This window comes from Aulonocara stuartgranti (genome assembly GCF_965226115.1).
Source record: "Aulonocara stuartgranti genome assembly, chromosome: 3".
Lineage (NCBI taxonomy): Eukaryota > Metazoa > Chordata > Actinopteri > Cichliformes > Cichlidae > Aulonocara > Aulonocara stuartgranti.
In genome coordinates this window covers 44,694,836-44,714,779 of record NC_138941.1, presented here as the reverse complement: position 1 = coordinate 44,714,779, position 19,944 = coordinate 44,694,836, and the positions used below count along the sequence as shown (strand labels likewise).

General features: G+C 40.0%; 2 protein-coding genes and 1 pseudogene across 5 annotated transcripts; all 3 read right to left on the bottom strand.

The window, feature by feature from the left end:
- Positions 1–1,142: 1,142 nt before the first annotated feature.
- On the bottom strand, positions 1,143–2,416 carry LOC309693237 (uncharacterized protein). 3 transcript variants are annotated; one of them, XM_082512287.1, is made up of 3 exons: positions 2,345–2,416; positions 2,092–2,236; positions 1,143–1,776 (listed from the first exon to the last, which is right to left on the bottom strand). In XM_082512287.1, the coding sequence occupies exons 1-3, from the start codon at positions 2,345–2,347 to the stop codon at positions 1,385–1,387; spliced, it is 540 nt and encodes a 179-aa protein (XP_082368413.1). In that variant the 5' UTR covers positions 2,348–2,416; the 3' UTR covers positions 1,143–1,384. The 3 variants fall into 3 exon arrangements, with proteins under 3 accessions (XP_082368413.1, XP_082368412.1, XP_082368411.1); XM_082512286.1 differs by having other exon boundaries at positions 1,143–2,236; positions 2,324–2,416; XM_082512285.1 differs by having other exon boundaries at positions 1,143–2,236.
- Positions 2,417–2,445: 29 nt separating this feature from the next.
- On the bottom strand, positions 2,446–4,257 carry LOC309703933 (kelch-like protein 21; annotated as a pseudogene). The gene is made up of 2 exons: positions 3,454–4,257; positions 2,446–3,374 (listed from the first exon to the last, which is right to left on the bottom strand). The product of its transcript is annotated as a kelch-like protein 21 (transcript).
- Positions 4,258–5,357: 1,100 nt separating this feature from the next.
- LOC309700109 (protein mono-ADP-ribosyltransferase PARP14-like) lies at positions 5,358–18,793 on the bottom strand. The gene is made up of 15 exons (XM_082523520.1): positions 18,324–18,793; positions 16,489–16,652; positions 13,782–15,851; positions 13,011–13,247; positions 12,704–12,928; positions 12,489–12,555; positions 12,045–12,188; positions 11,863–11,922; positions 11,591–11,764; positions 11,268–11,406; positions 11,110–11,165; positions 9,476–10,171; positions 9,170–9,303; positions 8,906–9,083; positions 5,358–8,799 (listed from the first exon to the last, which is right to left on the bottom strand). Exons 1-15 carry the CDS (start codon positions 18,496–18,498, stop codon positions 8,519–8,521), a joined length of 4,800 nt encoding a protein of 1,599 aa, XP_082379646.1. The 5' UTR covers positions 18,499–18,793; the 3' UTR covers positions 5,358–8,518.
- Positions 18,794–19,944: the final 1,151 nt, after the last annotated feature.

Genomic DNA, 19,944 nt, shown 5'->3' with positions numbered 1-19,944 from the left:
AAGCAGATATTCCGGGAGTGTCATTAAAGTCTAAATATGAAGTCCACTCTTTTTTAAAGTATTTAATAAAGTCTTCATCTTTAAGTAGTGATATATTAAATCTCCAGTTTTTACTTGGCGTAGTATTATTCTTGTGCATTAGTGTTAAAGATACAGGAGCATGATCGCTGACAGCTATAGGATGAATCTCAGTGTCTGAAATGTCACACAGCAGTGAGCTGCTGACCAAAAAATAATCCAGACGAGAGTAAGAGTGATGAACATGCGAGAAAAAAGTATATTCCTTACTGGTGGGGTGAAGAGAGCGCCATGCATCGCAAAGACCAAAGTCGTTCATATACTGTTTGATTATATTTGTGGACTGCCAATTACGCTGAGTTCCTGTTGTGTTGAGCCTATCCATTTCTTCATTTAGTCCAAGGTTGAGGTCACCGCCAAGAATGAGTGTGCAATCAAGGTGTTCAGAGAGTGCACTAAAAAATCCGTGGAAGAATGAGGGTTCATCAACATTTGGACCATATATACTAACAATACATAGTTTTTTGTTCAATATTGATAGTTTAATAATTAGAAATCTACCCTCTGGATCTATAACTGTATCGAGTACTGTAAAATTAACATTTTTATGTATTAAAATTGCTACTCCCCGTTGTCTAGAATTATAACCGGCTGCAAACACGTTAGGAAACTCAGGTGTTTTAAGTTCATTTAAACCTGTGACAGGTTTGTGAGTTTCTTGTAATAAAACAACATCTGCCTGTAGTTTTTTAAGCTGGTTAAATATTTTTAACCTCTTTTCTCTGGTGCCAGCTCCATTTACATTCCATGTGACAAACCTCAGCATGCCCTTAATTGTGCGTGTATGTTTAATGATGTATGCTGGGTGTTTCGTTTAGACAGGTGGAGAGAATATGGAAACATCCCTTGTTTGTAAATAGAAAGAGAAAAAGAAGTGTGGTGAGAGACTCCATAAGTCTGACTATGTGTGTGAATATTCACTAATATGAACAAGCGTGGCTTGCTTATGTGTCCTGCAAGTCTGTGCGTGCTGTGAGGCTGTTGTGAATGTGCTGCTGTTGAGCTGATGTGTTTGCGTGATCGTGTTGTGAAAATATGGAGAAATAGAGGGTGTTGTTTGTAGGTGAGTGGGGGAGTAGGTGACCACAGCAGTGAAAGACAAGAGAAAGAAAGAAACCACATGAACTGTGAGCGACAACAAAAAAAAGGAAACGAAACGGAAACATTCCAATTAAAGCAATGACGGAGGGTGACGGTGTTATATCTGCTATGACATCATATTGATATTACTAGGTTAAACACATTTTAAAGGAGAAAGTGTGAATGAATAAGAAAAGAGTGTAGCGGGTTCTTATCTGGAGTGCAGTCAGTATAACCACGGTGTGGTGCCGGGGTCGCGGTACAGCTGTCCGTCCACGTAGAGCCGGTCCACAGCGATGACAGCACGGGAGCCTTTCTGGATAAAGCTACGTCGAACTGGGAACAGGACCTTGCATCGTTCCAGGATCTCTTTGGGGAACTGGTCGTTCACGCTGAAGTCCGTTCCTTTCAGCTCTCTGCCGCGACTCTTCACCTGTTCCTTCTGTTTGAATTGACTGAATTTGGCCACAATAGGCCGTGGTCTCCCGGTCCGCGACCGCGCGCCCCCCAAGCGATGTACTCTATCGAAGTCGATGTTCTTTACGGTGTCCTCCGGCAGCTTCAGGTGGATTTTAATGAAGTTTTTCACCGTTGCCTCTGCGTCCTCTCCGGCAGTTTCTGGAATACCAGAAAACACAAGATTATCTCTCATGCTACGGGCTTGTAGATCGATAACGGACTCTTTTATTTTTTTATTTTCAATGTTTAGCTGGGTCACGTTATCGGTGAGAGATTTAACCGACTCCCGTAGCGTGGCATTTTCAGCGGCAAGCGTTTCCACCTGCTGCTGGCTGAATTCCAGGGATTCTCTCAGAGATTTAAATTCCCGGTGTAAGATCTCCACCAGGGACAGCCTCGCATCGAAACTGGACAATCGCTTGTCGATGGACTCCAGGATGTCTGCGATGTCTTTGCCGGCAGGCGATGTTGTACCGGGGGAGTCTGCCTGGCGACTTCTCTTCGATGACGGCGTCTCGATTTTGGCCGGGGAAGATGCACTCTGGGCCTTATGCATTACTAAATCTTGAAAACAGCGGTCGATGTAATCTTGGAGAGCGTCTAAACTCTCCCCGTTGTCCTCCAGGGTGTTAGAGATGATAAAACAGATGTTGTTAGTTATATGACAATTGATTAGTATATTTGGTAATACTAAAGCTTGGAAAACCTTTGTTAAACTCTATGCTACCATTTGCTTTTTCTCCGCCAAAATCTCCGGCGTCTGACGTCACCTACAACATCACTTCCGTCACTTACCTCACTTCCGTCCGTCACTTCAAGATCGAAGAATTAATCCTTTGCATAAAAGAAGCACCCTCCAATCACATACAGCTTCCCATCCATTACGGCAACTCCATGCCTAAACTTTGGTTTATCTGGAATCTCAGTTAATCTCCTCCATTCAATGTCCTTCACCAACCCTGTGCCACTGCGTAGGGAGTTTGCAAACCACACTTCCCTGCTCGGTATGCGCTGACCAACATCTGGATTCAGTTGGTCTCCTCCAATCAGAACTAGAGTATCTTTTGGTCGCCTGATCCGCCAGTGATCCTGGGACTTTGGAAGGCTGAAACCAAATTCTTTAAGTGCTGAACCATAAAGTTCCACCTCTTTGTTGCCAAAGCACTCCATGCGTAGATTAATGGCTCTAACCTCTCTGAACTCTCGAAAGGTCATGAGGGGGAAGCGAACTCCAGTCATGAGTAAGCCTGCATGGGCCAATCTTTCTTCGGGATCAGCCTCAATCCATGAGATTACGGCTCGAAATACAGCCAACTCTGAAGGTACACAAAGGCCATCGCAGCGAAGGAAGCTTAAAAGCTTTTCTGCTTGTAGGTCCTGAAACTTTGTTGTGCCTGATACTTCCATAAAGTTCCTCAACACAAAGTCATTGGCCTCCTCAAGAAGATCTGATATTTCATATGCTTCAGCAAAAGATGCCACATCCAGGCAGGAGCTTGCCTGGATCTCTTTTTTCATAAAGTTGAGGCAAATTGATAGAGCAGATTGGAATTGAAGCTGAAGCGCCATGCAGGTAATCTCAAAAACAGAGTCCCAGCTAAGTAAAAGGATCCCACTGTATGAGTAGCCAATAAGAGCCTCTAATTCAGATGTAGACAGGAAAGGAAGGGCAACGCAACTCTGATGGGATTCCCTCATTCCACATGTGAACATGCCACGGAAGTAATCACTGCTTACTACCAAAACAATTCTGTGGACTGAAGAGAGACAAAAGAAAAGCTTAAACTTTGACCACTATGATGCATTCATTAGGATATCAAAAGCAGTTGTACTAACCATGGAAAAAAGTTCCATCCACGTCCAAAATGACATCACACCCCACTCTATCTGCCCACAACTGTTCAATGGACCGAAGAGTAGTTTTTATTTGTTCTAGAGCAGAGATGGTTTGTGCTTCTTTCTTGAAACATTCACTGTTCTCCTTTCTTTCCTTGTTTTTGCAGATGTCCACAAGTCTTGGAATTGCAAGAACTTGAGCTGCAGCTTTGATCCGGGCCATATTATCATTGTTCAAAGATGACACAAGCCCAGTGTAGGCAAACTCAACAACAGCCTGAAGCCCAATATGGTCAACCTCTGAACTCAATTGCATTGACCACCTCTGGACTCCATCTTTGTCCTCACTATTGTCAGATTTCTCCTCACTTTTATCCTGTAGTCTTTCCAGAAAGAAGCCACTGACAGCAGCCAAGATAAGCTTTTCTGATTTTCAGTTGTCAATGTCAGGTCTGTAAGAAGAGATGAATCCAAGAATTCTTTCAGAGCTACAAACACCTCTTTAGGGTAGGTTTTGTTGTGGCATGCCTGGACTTTATTCTCTTCAGCTCCCAAGCTTTCAGCGCTTATGTGCTCCGCAATTCCCTCCTGACTAGTACCGTTCATTCCATCTCGAGTCTCTTTTTTGTCACTCCTACTTGTCAAGCCCATTCTCGAATCATTGTAAGCAACAATTCTTCGTAGCTCCCGGTTGTCCTGTTCTATACCTTCACCACCTTCTTCAACAACTCTTTTCCTTCTCTCCTTCTCTCTCCTCCACCGTTCTTCCCACTCCATTGGCAAGTAACGCCTTGTAAACTCCATGTCATTGGTTATTTTCTTTTTGAGCAATAGCTACTTTTGTCTTTTCAGTTACTTATGCCATCCAGCAAAAAAAAACATACTGTTCTAATGATTTTTGCTACTTCCTATTTAAATCCCCCCTGTCGTTCTCTGTCTTGGTCTCAAGTTCACTTTCTGCATAAACAAGCAGCTATTTATAGCTACTGGGTCACATAGGTTTAATTTCAAGTGAGGCTTCACATGGTTTGTACTGATTCAGAATAAGGAGAATAGAGTTTTTTTCTGCTACAAACATTTCACATTAAACAGGTATTAAACTGAATGACAGCAATTGGCCTTAAATATAGTTAGGTTCTATTAGTGATTATTAAAGAGAAAATATTTTACAGTTCTCCAGTTACTTGCAGTAATGGAACTTTTTTTCTTAGAAATAGGGATTGATACACAATGAGGAGGAAGGATTTGATGGCATAATCTCTGGGAGATCTAATTGCAGTGGGAAAATTGTACAATACTGCACAGACCTGAATTAACATCACGTAATTGACAGGGGGCTGCATAGGGTACTAATAATAAGTAACATTAAAACAGATGCGCACTATTGACTTATTCGATTTGTTATCATAATCTCTTTAGTAGACAGTAGTAAGAGATACTAGTCTTAGATTTCCACAGCATTGCTGGTGCAGCATAATTCTCTAAATGCTATGTATTAAAATTTTGAGTCTTAAGTAAAACTGCTTAAATTTGCAATGTTTTGTAATTCAAAACATTAAAATAGATACAATGTGAATCTGGTGGTTTTAAGGTTGGTTGATGGTTACCACTCGTATATTAAATGAATAAATACCCTTGCAAAAAGGTATCATAAAGAATTATATAAAAGATCTGGCATCTTAAAAGTGCCATATCTAGAGTTAGAGTTAGGCTTTGGGTGTAAGCTTTGGGCTGTGATGATTGTACAAAACAAAACTCAACTCTAATCTTAACCCTGGACAGACACAGATGTCAAGTGGTATAAACATCCAACCAGTCTATGGCTGAAAACTAAATGTACTTTCATGAACAAATGTCACCAATCTATGCGGTACATAGTTTTTTATATCTAAGACACACCAATATCAGTGGTCAATAATCAATAGTAACTTTATTGTCCCCAATGGGAAATTGATTTGCAGTATCAAACAACACATACACAAGAAAAAAAACATTTTAAATAGTTAATATTTTACATGGGGATAAGCAAAAACAAAGAGGAGCTAAAACGTGGTCATGCTGTTATCATAGTTTCTATATCTCTTAAATTACTTTTACCCAACCCCTTGTTTCTCCTACAACCCTATTCCCATTCCACGTGCAGATAAAAAGCAGGTCAAAGATAAAGTCACGTTTTCTGTTTGTAATCTGGTGAGTGTGATAAATGTATATTCCATTTCCAATGCTTTATATAACTCATAAAAGTCCTGAATAACAAACTGGCAATAAGGAAAAAGGTTAAAGTTTATTCCATCATCATAAGATTATATGATGTTTTTCATCACTTTATTTCTAATAATTAACCCAGACCCTTTTATAAATAGGTTCTTTACACCGTGGTCATCAGTGAAACACACAAATCGGAGAAATACCATCTAACCTGGAAAATGGAGAGATTAACAGTAATTATTCTTATTTGTTTACTTGCTGGTTTATCTGAATGTGAGGAAACGGGTGATCAGAATGAAATCAATCAGAACCTGATCACTGAGCTCTCATATGAAGATACTAAGGCCGAGAACAATAACGACGTGTCAGCTGACCCAGGGTCTGAAACAACAGCCCCTCGGACAGTAAGCAAAACAACTGACCATCTATGTGAACCCAACATCCATATGGTGCTGAAGGAACTGGGGGCTCTAGAAGAACGACAGAAAGCCACTGTGAGGGCTCTTGAAGAAACAAACAGAAAGCTGGAAGCCAGTGAGAAGAAGGTGGCTGCACTTAACAGCACACTGACTGAGCTCAGGACAATGTATGAAGGTAATATTTGGTAAAAATCAACTGAATGAATGAATAAAAGTAATGAACTTTGCAGTCATTGTGCCATGTAACTTTTCATGAAGTCTATTTTACAAAATAGTCTTTTATTACTCATTTTTGATGATTGTTGTTACAAAAGCATTTTAGTTATAATACTAAATTTAATTTATTGCAGGCGAAAAATTAAGCATTAGGGAGGTTCACATGTTTGGTGCCTACAGACAGATTTCTTCTATTTTAGCTTCTCTTCATTTGATGTCTGTAAAACCCAGAATCAAATTTGAAATCCTTCTCTCACAAGGAACTCACGGCACAATATTGTCCGAACAGAGTACTTAGTCTCAGGCTGCAGACTAACTTCTGGTTCTGAGTTTGTGAGTAGAATGGGAGGCAGCGCGTTCAGCTCTCAGGCCTGTCTCTTATTCAACCAGCTTCTAATTTGTGTTTCAGGTGTCAGGTATAGTACACTGTCTACTTCTCTCTTCTAGATTAGGTTTAATACTTTCCTTTTTTATAAAGCTTAGTGCTCAGGCTGCTGGAGGATCTCCAATTCTTTTCCACTCCCCTTGTTTAATTCCCCACATGTTTATATGCCCTAACGCATTAAACTTTTTCTTCTCTTTTTGTCTCATCTCTCTCTGATATTATTGAATTCATACTTAGTTGAGGTGAAAGGTGACTGTTTTCTGCTGAATAAATACTGGCTAAATACTAAAGCTCAGAATTAATCAAACCAAGGCTCAAACCAGATCTGGTGAAAAACAGATGTTATTATTATAATTTCTTTATAACTTCTAGTAAAGTTTCAGTTCTTGTGAGCTTCACTGCTGTTGTACTAACAACAAAATGAAAAGGTGTCACTGTGTGTTTAAACAATTCTAGCTCTATAACATTTAAGAATGGTGGCAACATTATAGTATAATAATAAAAATATTAAATAATTTGAAAACTGATTATTCTTGTTATTGTTACTTTTATTTATTTATTCATTTGGAGGAAACAAGCTAAAATATATTTTCTGGTGTTTTTAGGACAACGTCAGGTTGCATTTTCTGCTGCTTTACCCACAGAAGCCACTATTGGGCCAGCAAATTTTCTTTACCCTCTGGTGTACAGACATGTTCTGTACAACGTCGGAGGACACTACAGTCCAGTAACAGGTTAGAAACCAGTGTGGCTGTGTGTGTGTGTGTGTGTGCACGCACGTGCGTTCCCCCTGTTCTGCTGCTGAGAATTTTATAATCTTTAAAAAGTATTTCTGTTCAGTCTGTTCTATTCAGCAGGAGCATTATTGGATTAATTGCTGTTACTTTCTGGTTGTTTTTCGATGCAGGGTATTTTACAGCACCAGTTCAAGGAGTCTATTATTTCACCTTTTCTTCTTTCCGGTGGGCAAGAACCACTGGAACCAGTGGTGGCAGTCTGTACCACAATGGAAACCAGATTGTATCATGGTATGGTCACAGTCAGGCTCATCCCATCAGTGCCTCAAACAGTGCAGTCTTAATGCTACAAGTTGGAGACAAGGTCAATGTTCGTCTTTGGGATAACCAACAGATCAGTGATAATGAAAATAAGTACTGCACATTCACTGGATTTTTGCTTTTTCCAATGTGAAGTGGCATCAGACAAAAATGTGACGTGTCATTTTTTGTACACTTTATTTTCTCTTCTGAAAATGTTGTATTTGTTTTTTTTGTGTGGTTGACAAAGATGTACTCCATCTAATAAAGTTGTTTTAATAACCATGATAATATTAAACTCCTCCCCCCCAAGTCTTATAAATACAGTATTTTTTTATGTTCTTAATCCTTACCTATTTCTAAGTAATTATGTAATTATTGTGGGAATTGAAAAAAATAATAATTGTCTATGCTATGGTATCTATGCGAATTAAAACTTAGTATTTTATTTAAAATAAACGGTTCTATTGAAGAACATTTGTAATAAAAAAAAGAACAAAAGAAGAGGGAGTCATTTTTCATATCACAAGAACTACGTACTGTAGAAACTTAATGGCTGCTGGGAGCAAATGAGGCAAAGTTATGACTCACAACCGTTCTTAAAAATCTCTCAAATACGCAGTTAGCTGAGATGAAATCTTATTCACTTTAAATAACTACTACATCTGTATTACCGGGATACATTGCTTAATACAAAATCTAAATAACGAGATCTAACATTGACTCAGAGTAGAAACATTTACAGTATAGTACATTTCTTTGACCCCACAGTGTTGATGCATGACTTCCCTCAGTCCTTCTCACTTGAAGGTAATGAGGTATTCTGGGTAGGCCTGGTCATCATGGAAGATCACAAACATGCTGGGCTGCTGCTGGTTGTCCACCAGACTGTCGTAGCAGTCAGTGGGATCTGAGCCTCGAGGAGGAGGTGAAATCATGCTGCTCTTACCGACCGTGTAACGGCCAGTCAGGACACGAACAACATACATCCTCTTTAAGCCTGATTTGTCTGCTGGGGAAAATCCGTTAGCTGAATATGCTGCATTGACAGCAAAGTAAACTCCTTTTCCATACTTTGCAGCTGTAATGAAATCACACAAAAAACCCAACAAAAATTAGGATACATTTTAGGAGCATGTCCTTTCTTGCTGAGGGATTTAAATGACATATTATAAAAGATGCCTTACCATGTTTTCCTGCGTGACCCCTGTCAAATCGGTCCCGTTCAATGCATTGGCATGACTCTGCTGTCGTGCCATGGTAGAGAGTCTTCTCACCTAGCTCTGCTTGTCCATTCTTGGCAAATATACGCTGCTTACACACACTGTAGGCGTTCCACAGGTAGAGGTTTTGCACACGCTCAATCTGAGGTCAGAAAACAAATTAGTCAACTGCCTCATGTTTTATGTTAAAATATCTTAGCAAGCATGATTTCTTGTAAGAATACTCACTTTGCAAATGTTGAATTTGGCTGTTTTCAGGAAACCCTGGGCTATTTCCCGGTATTCCTGTGAGGTAGGCTGCAGTTCTACCTTCATGAACAATTCTTCCTGCATAGGATCCCATTTAACTGGCATCTCCAATGCTAAAGTAAAAACCAAACAAATGAACCATATGGTTAAGGCAAGATACTTTCCTGAAATAAGTAGTGAGGCAAAGTTTCTACATCACAAAAGGGAATGGTCTTAACACAGGTGACTATGGTTAAAACAAAACAAAACAAAACAAAAAAAGAGAACCTAGAAAATGTGACAAACCTCCAGACTCAATCCTTTTTAGCTTGTATGTCATTCCTGTCACCCCATTTGTGGCTTCTTGTGTCTTCAGGTTTACAGTCACTCTTGAGCCATCTGGTGCATCTATGTCAAGAAAGATTTTGTCCCGCGTATGAGCATACTCCAACATGTAGTTGTCACGCAGACTCACCTCCTGCCAGGCTCCATTTATGCCCTTCAAAGACCACTGCACATTTAGAGCTGTTATTGCTTCTTCTTTATCTTGAAAGTCTTTAAAAAGTGCTTCTTGGGTTGCTCTGCCTATGAGTTCAGTGACACTCAAAACGTCCTCTTTTAGGCCTTCCAGCACATAGACGTCTTTTCCTGACCCCGTCTGAGCTCTTGCTTCTGGTCTGACCGTATTTCCAGCGTTCTGTTGATGTTTCTTGTGCTCCAGGCTTATTCCAAAGACTCTGATTTTTGCCTGCACAGCCTCGAGCTCCATGGGCTCAAGCGCTGAAAATTCCTGCACGTCTACTTCCCTCTTTATCAGGTGCTTCTGCAGGATCCTCTCCAGCTCACTTTGGATGGTCTTGGTGATGTATGGATCACAGCTTATTACACGTATCATAGCTTGCTGAGGTTTAGAGGAGGCAAAGGTTTTTTCTTGTGGTCCCATTGAAGAGAAGAAATTTGATTGTTTCTTTTGCCACTTCTTGAGCTTTTGTTTGGCTTTTTCTAGAAAATGAAAAAAAAGCAGCAAATAAATGGGCAGTGGAAAATACCCAGTGAGTATCAGCTTCTGCTCTAGGGTCACTATTACTCATTTTGTGACCGCAGTTCAGGATCAAATAAGGTAGATAGACTGCTGTGAAGTTGCTTTAAATTTTCAATATTCCTAAAGCACAGGTTACTAATGCTAATGCTTTCTTTTGCTAATGTGTGCAAGCTAGCAGGCTACAATATTGCTGTTTAATACCAGAAACATCTATGGATTGTGGAAACTTTGTCTACAGTCCTGTCTACAAGGTTTCATCACCACCAGCTTAAATCTCTGATCTGGGCCTTCATCCCTGTCATGGTGGCTTCTTTTGGCGAATTTGTTGACAAAACGTGAGAATTGCTGTGTGGTAGCTGTAGAGCTATTTCAAGATATCAGTGGGTGAAATTCTAGTATTTCTTATCCTGGTACTTAACATTAATTACTTCATAAGCATACTTATTACTTAACCTCTGAGCTAAATATGGTCATTCTTGGCTCTTAAACCCAACATGGACAGTGCCAAAACACTAACATTGAGGCTGAGTCTGGAACCCAGTCAGTACTGTCAAAGTAACTAAGTCCAACTTTTATATACAACCTATGACATTAGCTCGCTATGAATCAAAGGAATGTTACTTGAGTTATTCTCACATCTGAAAGAAAAATTGCATTTAAACTTGAATACTTATTACATGAATTTCTTTAGAAAGTTTCTGAGATGTACTAGATTCATGAAAACTGCTGACAGCTGTAATTGTCAGTTAATTTTGTAACTGGCAATTGTCAAAGATTTCTAATGCTCATTGAATAGTTTTTAATTTTTCATTGGAGTCCTGGTTTAACAAAGAAATCTTCATTAATGTTCAAGGGGAGTGCAGAAGGAAACTTTCCAAAATTTTAAATTACAACAAACCTCTCAGACTGATGTGGCAAGGAGTTATTTGTCCAAAGCGATTCTCCAGCTCTTTTCTGCAAACACAAAGCGGGTGATTTAAACGATGAAATATGATTGGGAAAACAATGCTTATGGTATAATGTACTCTCATGTTGTGAAGATGTTTTATTTCAAACCTGAAAGCCTGGAAGACTGGTTGTTCCATGATGACAATGCGAATGAGTGAGAGAGAACTTGGTTTCATCTTTGCAATAGCTGCAGCTATCCCATCCAGCATGGCTTTACAAGCTTTATCATAGGACATACCCCCCACTCCTGATAGGATATAAGACAGTTATTGAGAAAGTAATGTGCATTGTACAATGTTACAATAATTGATTATATGCTCTACATTTTTTCAGTGTGCACTAATTTGCTGCTAATAAGATGCAGAAATAAACACTTCCACTTGCAGACTCATATACATATATCAGCATACACACAGGTATGGAGTACTAACCCGTATTGATGGCTGGGAAGGACACAGAGTTGTAGCCTTTGTTCTCACAGTGCACCAGTATCTTTTTGCAGTACTTGCGAATCAACTGAGGATCGCATTTAAAGCCAACGTGGATGATTTCCTTGCATCCCAGCATTCCAGGCCCTGTGGTGACCATCCACTCTGATGGAATTCCTTCCCAAAGAAAGAAAGAAAGAAAAAAGAAAGATTAATCAATCAAAAACACAAATCTATAAAGATGTTTAGTGTTTAGTGTTATTCCTAAGACTTACTTTGAGCTAACTCTGCTTGGACTGATGGCCCTGCTGCTGTCACAATGGCTTTGGAGACACCTGCAGACACGGTTAGATATAAACCTAGAGTCATTTTCAGTTTAAGCAAAATATAAACAAAACTCTTGTGGTCCTGTTTTCACATTTTTTGCTCAGTAATAAATACAACATTTAGATTATACCAGAAGAGTGAGAGAAGTCAGTCGTATTGACAATGACATCGGTGCCCCCATTTAAGATGTCTCCACGGAGCATCTGAACCTTGACCGCACCCAACATGGCTGTGACCTCATGATCAGACAGAGAGACATGGCGGTAAAAGGACTCTAAAGTGACAGAAATAAGAAAGAGTCATGGTTAAATATGATACAGTAAATAGTCACAATTTTCACAAATTGTTATAAAGCAATAAACAACTTTCTGCCTCCAGATAAAATATTGTAAAAAACTAAAAAATAATAAAATTATCTATTTATACATAAGTGTGTTACACTTATGTGGTGTTTTCCTGCCTCTTTGGAATCAGATAATTAATGTGGTCTTAAGGATGAATTCATTTAATTTCTAAAGAAGAAATTTACGCATGTTTTTAATTATTTTAAAATTCAAAATGAAAACCTCCCAACCTTGATCTGGGTTAATATCATTTGTGAATCCTCTGAGATGCAGATTTCCCTGCACAGACTGGAAGGCCTGCAGATAAAAACAAAGTGATGCTCTTTCAGTAGTCAGTTGTATTTCTTCTTGGTAGTGAAAGGTTGTCCACTGACCAACACATTTAGTAGCTAACCATTTTTATTTTTATTTTTGAAACAAAGGACTGTAATTAAATGGCCTTTACCTTGCTTGAATCTTTGTCACTGGGATGAATCACAACACGCACCAGGAAAGGTGGACTGTTGATTCTGTTCTTTTCAAATTCATCAACCTCCTCCAGAAGAACCCTGGATGCCACGCTGTGAGGAAATTGTAGGACAGCACCCGTCCCGAGCACAGGAAAGGCAACTGAACTAAAACCTCTGATCTGACAGGATGCCAGAATTTTTCTGATTCCCTGTCTCAGCACCTGGAAGATTAATTTATCATTAGGGTTGTAAATCTGAGTCACAAAAACCTATAACAGCACACAGAATTCCCTCTTAGTTCACCTGGACTGCTGTTCCATTTTGATTGTTGTCCCAGGAAATTAGGTTGAGGAAGACCACTGCTTTGCATTGCAGAGGAGGTAAGTTCTCCACCAACACTATTTCACCAGGCAGTGTCACACCTCCTGCTTCCTGATGAAACTTTGCAATCATCTGAGGCCCAATCACTTTTAACAGCCCACTTCCAACACGAGAAGAAACAGGATCATGGGCAACCATAGGAGATACGAGGACATCAACCTTAAATCAAAAGCAAATTTTATTCAGTTTTAAAGATCTTGATCATCATGTCAATTAATTTAAAAATCTAATAAATCAGCCAATAACTTCTTCCTTTCATACACGAAACAAATACAAATTTCCATGACATTGGTTAATGTGTAGTTATTTGTGAGCCCTTAATAAAATAATATGAAAATGCAGTTACTAATAATCTTGCTTTATTCTGCCTCACAACTCTACGTGGATCAGCTGGTTATATTTGTGATGCTCCACAAACATTTAGGCAACAGGGACATTACAAAGCGCTTTCTGTGGCTCAACTTTGCAACATTAATACTTGTAATGTGGTGCAACCCTGTTTCTCTCATCTCTTGTTTACTTTTCAAATTTTCATGTCATATTTTTAGTCTTTATTAATACTGAGACCAGCATTTTAGCAAATGGCTAATATTAGCTGATATATGTAGGTGTAAATAAACCCCTAGTACTACTGCAGAACTGTATATTCAACCTTTATATAGAAATATTCAATTGTGCTCACTAGTATTTTACCTGTTGGTTCTCTAGTGTTCCCTGAACGATCTCCACTTGGACGCAGCACCCAGTAGAGCCAGCAGTGGCTTGTCCCGCTGTATTTGGGCCAGATGCATTTGGCTGGAGTTCGGTACTTGTCCCTCGAAGAATTCTGTCACACGCATCCCGCATGGCCCTCACCACCTCTTCTTTCTTATCTATTAGGATGATTTTGCTCAGACTTCGACCTCCCTGACTGCCAAACTCTTTAACAGCAGTTGCAATAGCCTCAGCGCACACAGTAAGAGGAACACAGAACAAACCCGAGCTGATACAGGGCATGGCTATGGATGTAAACTTCTTCATTTCTGCTAAATTCAGAGCAGAGCTGACAGTCTTTTCCAGTAGCATTCTCTCTTTGCCACCACATTTTCCATTAACAGGCCCAACTGCATGCAGCAGTTTCTTGCATTTCAGGTTTCCGCCGGTGGTCATTGCCACATCACCTGTAGGGATTTTTCCAATTTGCTTCACCATGGCTCTGCACTCTATCTGCACCTGAGGGCCACCTGCTTTACTCAGTGCTGCAGCCACACCACCACCATGTTCCAGATCTTCATTAGCAGCATTCACCAGAGCATCAGCCCATTGTGTGGTGATGTCACCCTGACAGACCAACACCTGGAGCCCATCGCAAAGGTTGTATTTGGTAACTCCTGAATTTTTTCTACTAACATGATTCTGTTCTTCAAGCTGTATGAGACACTTGTAGGATTGACCAACACTTACGAGAGTATTTCGTCCAGCGAGACCTTCAAAAAACCTTACTGCCCCTGGCATGCTAATGCTGACTCTGTCCCTAACAAGGGACTGAAGAAGTGGACCCAGCTTATTCCTAAACTCAGTCACTTTTCCAGATGGGCCTTCCAGTAGCACCACTGGTCTAGAGGAAGATGTTAAAGGACGTAAGGTAACCTCTGAAGAGTCACACTTAAACAGCTGCAACAGGTCTGGTAAGAGTTCTAGCAACTCTGGGAAAGGGAGAGCGACATGTCCTTCTACACTTGCCTGGTCCAAAATAAACTGTGTGACAATGTCGCTCAGCTCTTCAACCTCTTTGCTGTGGCCCACTAAGTACACAATGCTGTCTGAGGTAAACACAACTTGAGCCCTACACTGCCCTTGATTCATCTTATTTGTCTTGGAATTAAGTTTTTCCCGAAGCTCCAGTGGCACAATGGAGCAGTTCGGAACTTCAAACCTGACATCCTTGAATTTTTCTTGCAGGTTTTTTTCCACATCATCAAGTTTACCAGCTGACAGTGCAAAGAAAAGTAGCTCTGTGTCTCTTAACTCTATTTCCACCTTGTCACCGACACCTAAAAAATCACCTAGCACCCTTGGCCCTCCATACACCTTTCTGAGGAAGCTGAAAAAATGTGGGCTCTTGTCAGAAACTGTGCGGTCTAACACCAATTTCTCCTTATCGGATACTAGCTGTCCAGCCTTAAGAATCTCCTCCACAGTACCTGCCAAAGTCAGCTGACCTTCGTCACCCTGTGTGGCTTTCACCTCTGGAAAATGTTCTCCCAAACTTTGCTCAATCTCTCTCCAGAGGAGACGGAGTTTGGCCTCACCCAGTCGACGAATACTGTTTTGCTTCTCACTCTCACCTGATGCTGATCCAAGTTTACCTCTTATGCCCTTGACTTCCAATAACTTGGCGTTCACCTTAGACTGTCTCCCAACCACCACTGTCAACCCAAGCTCGCTGTACACCTTCACCTCATCTGTTGTCTTTGGAGAGTTCAAGGACTGGAGCAAAGCTTTGACATTGCGAGCATCCACCTCATAGTGGGACAGGTAGCCATCAAAAACCTTGTCTACCTCAGCTTTCCAGTTAACATCTGCAGCACATGGTTGATCTCTTCTGACTAAAACCTTATCTGGGAAAAGCTGAGCACTGCAGCCCACAGAGAAAAGCTCTGTCTCCAGTTCTTTTCCAGCCTTTGGACATTCACTTAAGTAACGGAGGAGATAGCTATCGATAGTTGGTTCGTATTCTTCACCACTGAGTGTCAGGCTTGATGCAGGAGATGACTGCTGATTCTGCAGAAAGATATGCCAAATAATGGTTGTTAATAATAAAAAGATATATTTCCACATTTTACCTTCATTAAGAGTTTTAATTTGTTTAAGTCTTAAAGATTAATATTATTTGAGGTTTTCAAGACTGGAAAAATACACTAAACCATCTTCTGTTCTTTCACAATGGTTGTTGGGGTGATATGTAATTCCAATCCATTACAATAGTGTCACTTTATGTTTCTTTTATGTTTTATTTTCAGAGTTTATTGAGCTTTTTTTTCTAGCAACTCTGCTGTTTACCCCTTGTGGAATCTCATTCCTTTGTGTGTATATATATATGTGTATATATATTTATGTGGTCTTTGTTTCTGTGACTCTGTCGTCACAAGTCATCTTTTCACACTTGCTTCTGAGTGTCTTTGCGCCATTCTTGCAACAAGACAAACAACAAGCTCATGTTGCTTATCTACGCTTAACCTCTGCATCATTTTGTTTTTACTCATTTGGCAAGTTTTATACAGCTGGGTTGTCTTTTTTAATCAACAAACAAACTTTTTCAGTGTCTAACCAACAAAAAGAGTTGATCACTTTCTTTTTTCCTTTGTTTTCAGTTATATAGTGTTGCATTTACAGAGCAATAACACATTACAGAGCTGACCTGTGAAGAGCTTACATCCAGTTTGGGGCTAACTGGCTGGCCTGGAGACGAGGAGGATGTGGGAGAAGAGATGGGAGGTCCTGGGCTGTCTCTCAAAGTCAGAACCAGAGTACAATCTGGAAAGTTGAACTCATGCCGAGATTTTTGCAGGACTCTTTGTTGAGCTGAAACAGAAAAGAAGACATTGTCTTTAAAGCCCAGCTTTTATTTATTTATTTTTTACCGCTACATTTTGATTGCATATGAAATGTGTGTTAACATGAGATACCCAGTCAGCGGCATGCTAACAGACTCACTCTTTCCGCTACAGGTGAATCTATGTGTATAAATGTGATTAGCACAGACAGGTGGTGACATTTGCTTTTGTTACTGCACATAAACCTTTCAGGTTCAAGGATTTTCACTTGACTTGAGTACAGTAAAGAGCAGGGTGCCACTGCATGCTTCTATTTCACTACCTTTATAACAGGAATGATATTTCATATACACAATGGAGAAAACATGATGCTTCAAAATAAATTTAGTTATTCTGCAGTGTAGAGCTAAAAAACAAGAAGTTTCAGCTTCTCAGTCATGAGGGTTTCAAGGATCTGTTTTTGGACCCCCGGCATCAGCATCAGTTGGATAAGTCTCCAGATCACGTGGTGTGCCGTTTCCTTACTTTCCCCTGGACTGGGCTAAAAACACCACAGCACTTTACAGGAAGGGCCAGAGTCGTCTCTATTTTTTGAGGCGACTGAGGTCCTTCAACATATGCCAGAAAATGCTGAGGATTTTCTATGAGTCTGTTGTGGCCAGTGCGATCCTCTATGCTGTTGCATGCTGGGGGAGCAGGCTGAGGGTCGCAGATGCCAACAGACTTAATAAACTAATCCGTAAGGCCAGCAATGTTGTGGGGATGGAGCTGGACTCCCTCAAGGTGGTGTCGGAGAGGCGGATGCTGTCCAAGATAAAGACTATGTTGGATAACACCTCCCACCCATTCCATGACATGCTGGTCAGTCACAGGAGCTCGTTCAGTGAGAGACTGAGATTACCGAAAAGCACCACTGAACGACACAGGAAATCTTTCCTGCCTGTGGCCATCTCCCTGTACAACGCATCCACTTAACACACTGTTTGCTGCTACAGCTACACATGTTTCTTTTCCAAATATTTATTTATGAGTGACTTATGTATGTATTTATGTATCTATATATAAATGTATATATTGTACTATTCTTAGTTAGCGTATTGTCTGTCTTGTCTTAATGTTGGTTTATAATGGAGCACTGTAACAAAAAATAATTTCCCCCAGGGATCAATAAAGTATTCTGATTCTGAAGCTTGTCACGTGGTTGTTGTAGGGCCCGTACCACATCTGCTTTACTTTTAATTAGAATGCCAGCTCGTTTGTTTGGTTGTTTTTCAGTAGGCTAATGTTCTTTCTTGGAGTTTTAGTTGTAATCTAATATCTTTACGCAGAGTTTTGGATGTTTTTTCTTTCAATATAACAAGCGACGATTACGTCTTACTGGTTTGTGACACTCGCCCTAAACAAAAAGAGTGAAAGTGAAACTATGCTCTCTTGTTTTTCTAAATGGCCACAGTGACGCAGTGACAGATACTTTAAAAAAATGTACTTTAAAAAATAAATACACAGTAAAAATACTCTGTCGTATTCAAACTGTTCACATTCATTAAAACATACAAAAAATGATGGACAATAATCGATTAATATAAACTGTTTTCATGCTTACTTTCGCTTTCCATACTTTCATTTTCATGCCATCAAAATAGTTTTCACATTAAGAGATCAAAAAAGACTCTTATTCAAATCAGTTCACTTGACTTACCATCTCGCTCCTTAAACGCGACGCTGTAAACTTTGTCGTTCACGTCCGTCACCGAGCCGCACTCACCGCCGCCCGATTTGCGACGAATATGGAAATAGTTTTCTATCCTCTTCCTTTGCTCTGCGCTCAGTTTGGAACACTCGAAGAAAACGGGATACTTGTAAATGTCCCCCATAATGTGAACTGGAAAGACTAAACAAACTCACACCTGGGGCGAAAGCTTCCAGCAGTCAGAGGCTCAACAGCCCAGCCCATACTGTCAAAGCTTCTTAGACGTCACCAGCCGTGAACGGCATCGTTTCCTCCTTCCTCACTGGAGAACTGTATTATTTAAAGAAATTAAATCCAACAATAGCCTCAAATATCGCTCTGGGAAATACTGAAATAAAGGGTAATTACTCTACTCAGTGTGTAGTTTGAGGAAAACTTTCCTCCACTTTTGTGCTTCAGCATACGATGTTTTGTCCTTCCTTCTTTCTTTGTTGCACAGATGAAGTTCCGTTTCTGACCAAATTTATAAAAGAAAATTGCATTTAGTGTTTTTGCTAAACTGAGACGTCTTTATTATTCCGCGCGTGTGTGTGTGTGTGTGTGTGTGTGTGTGTGTGTGTGTGCATAAAACTAAAGACATGGCAAACAAACAGTTTTTTAAAACTTTTTTAACTATTATTTTTCTGAACTGATCAAACTCAGGCTCTGCAGTGAGTTAAAGCCTTAACGAAGCCTTCATCTTCACAGCCATTGTGAAAGAGGTGAGGTACTGAACACACAGAGACAAAAAAAATGCCTGTAGATCTGATCTGCTAACCTATCAGAATCAGGAGAAACAGGGCTTGCTTGCTCATCTGAGTGACTGTCATAATTTAGTGTGCTCTGAGTCAAACACAATAATTCTCACGGGTTACTTTTATTTGAATAAATATAGGATGCTTTGTGGTGCGATAACTCCACAAATGACTTTGGTAATGTAAAATTTCAGGGAAAGTGGTTAACTGTTGGTTAACTGTTCAAAAATTTAAAACAAAACAACATTTTTTCCTGAGGACTTTTGTTGACAACCCAAAAATGTATATCTGTGAAGCAACGGTGGAAACATCTCTTTATCATATTAAGGATGGTGTTCATTTAGGTTGAGAGATGCACAAAATGTAGAGTCTGACACAGAAGAAATATAATAATCCTGAAGTGCTATCAGGTGTTCAGAGATGTGTTCACAGTTGTGTGGGAGAGGTGAGTGACAATGGAAAAAAATACACTTCAAATGTCCTTTGATGTCCTTTGTTAAACTATCAGACCGGTGAAAATATATTTCTTTCTAATAACCTATGACAATCCATCTTCTTCTGTTTATGATTGGAAAAACAGAGGAAGATGGATGGATGAGAAGCATAAATTGAGAATCCACAGGCAGACTTAATAAAAACAAAACACATCATGGCAAATGTAATCCAAGAAACAGGCTAGGAGCACACGAGGGAAGTCACTGCAGAGAGCAAATGTTACTGGTGCCATGGGGATATCTGGGCCTTCATCAAGTGGCACACAGGTTAGGGAGCACTGTGTAGCCAATTTGACCAAAATTGTGGATTATTACATCGTCACATACCCGTAACTTAGATTA

Bases quoted from the DNA above. Each gene is read 5' to 3' on its own strand.
- LOC309700109 (XM_082523520.1), bottom strand. From the start codon at position 18,498: ATGGGGGACATTTACAAGTATCCCGTTTTCTTCGAGTGTTCCAAACTG. The intron at 12,556-12,703 runs GTAAAGGCCATT...TTTTATCTGCAG, and splicing joins GTGACAAAGATTCAAGCAAG to GCCTTCCAGTCTGTGCAGGG. The intron at 11,765-11,862 runs GTAAGTCTTAGG...TTCTTTGGGAAG, and splicing joins CCAAGCAGAGTTAGCTCAAA to GAATTCCATCAGAGTGGATG.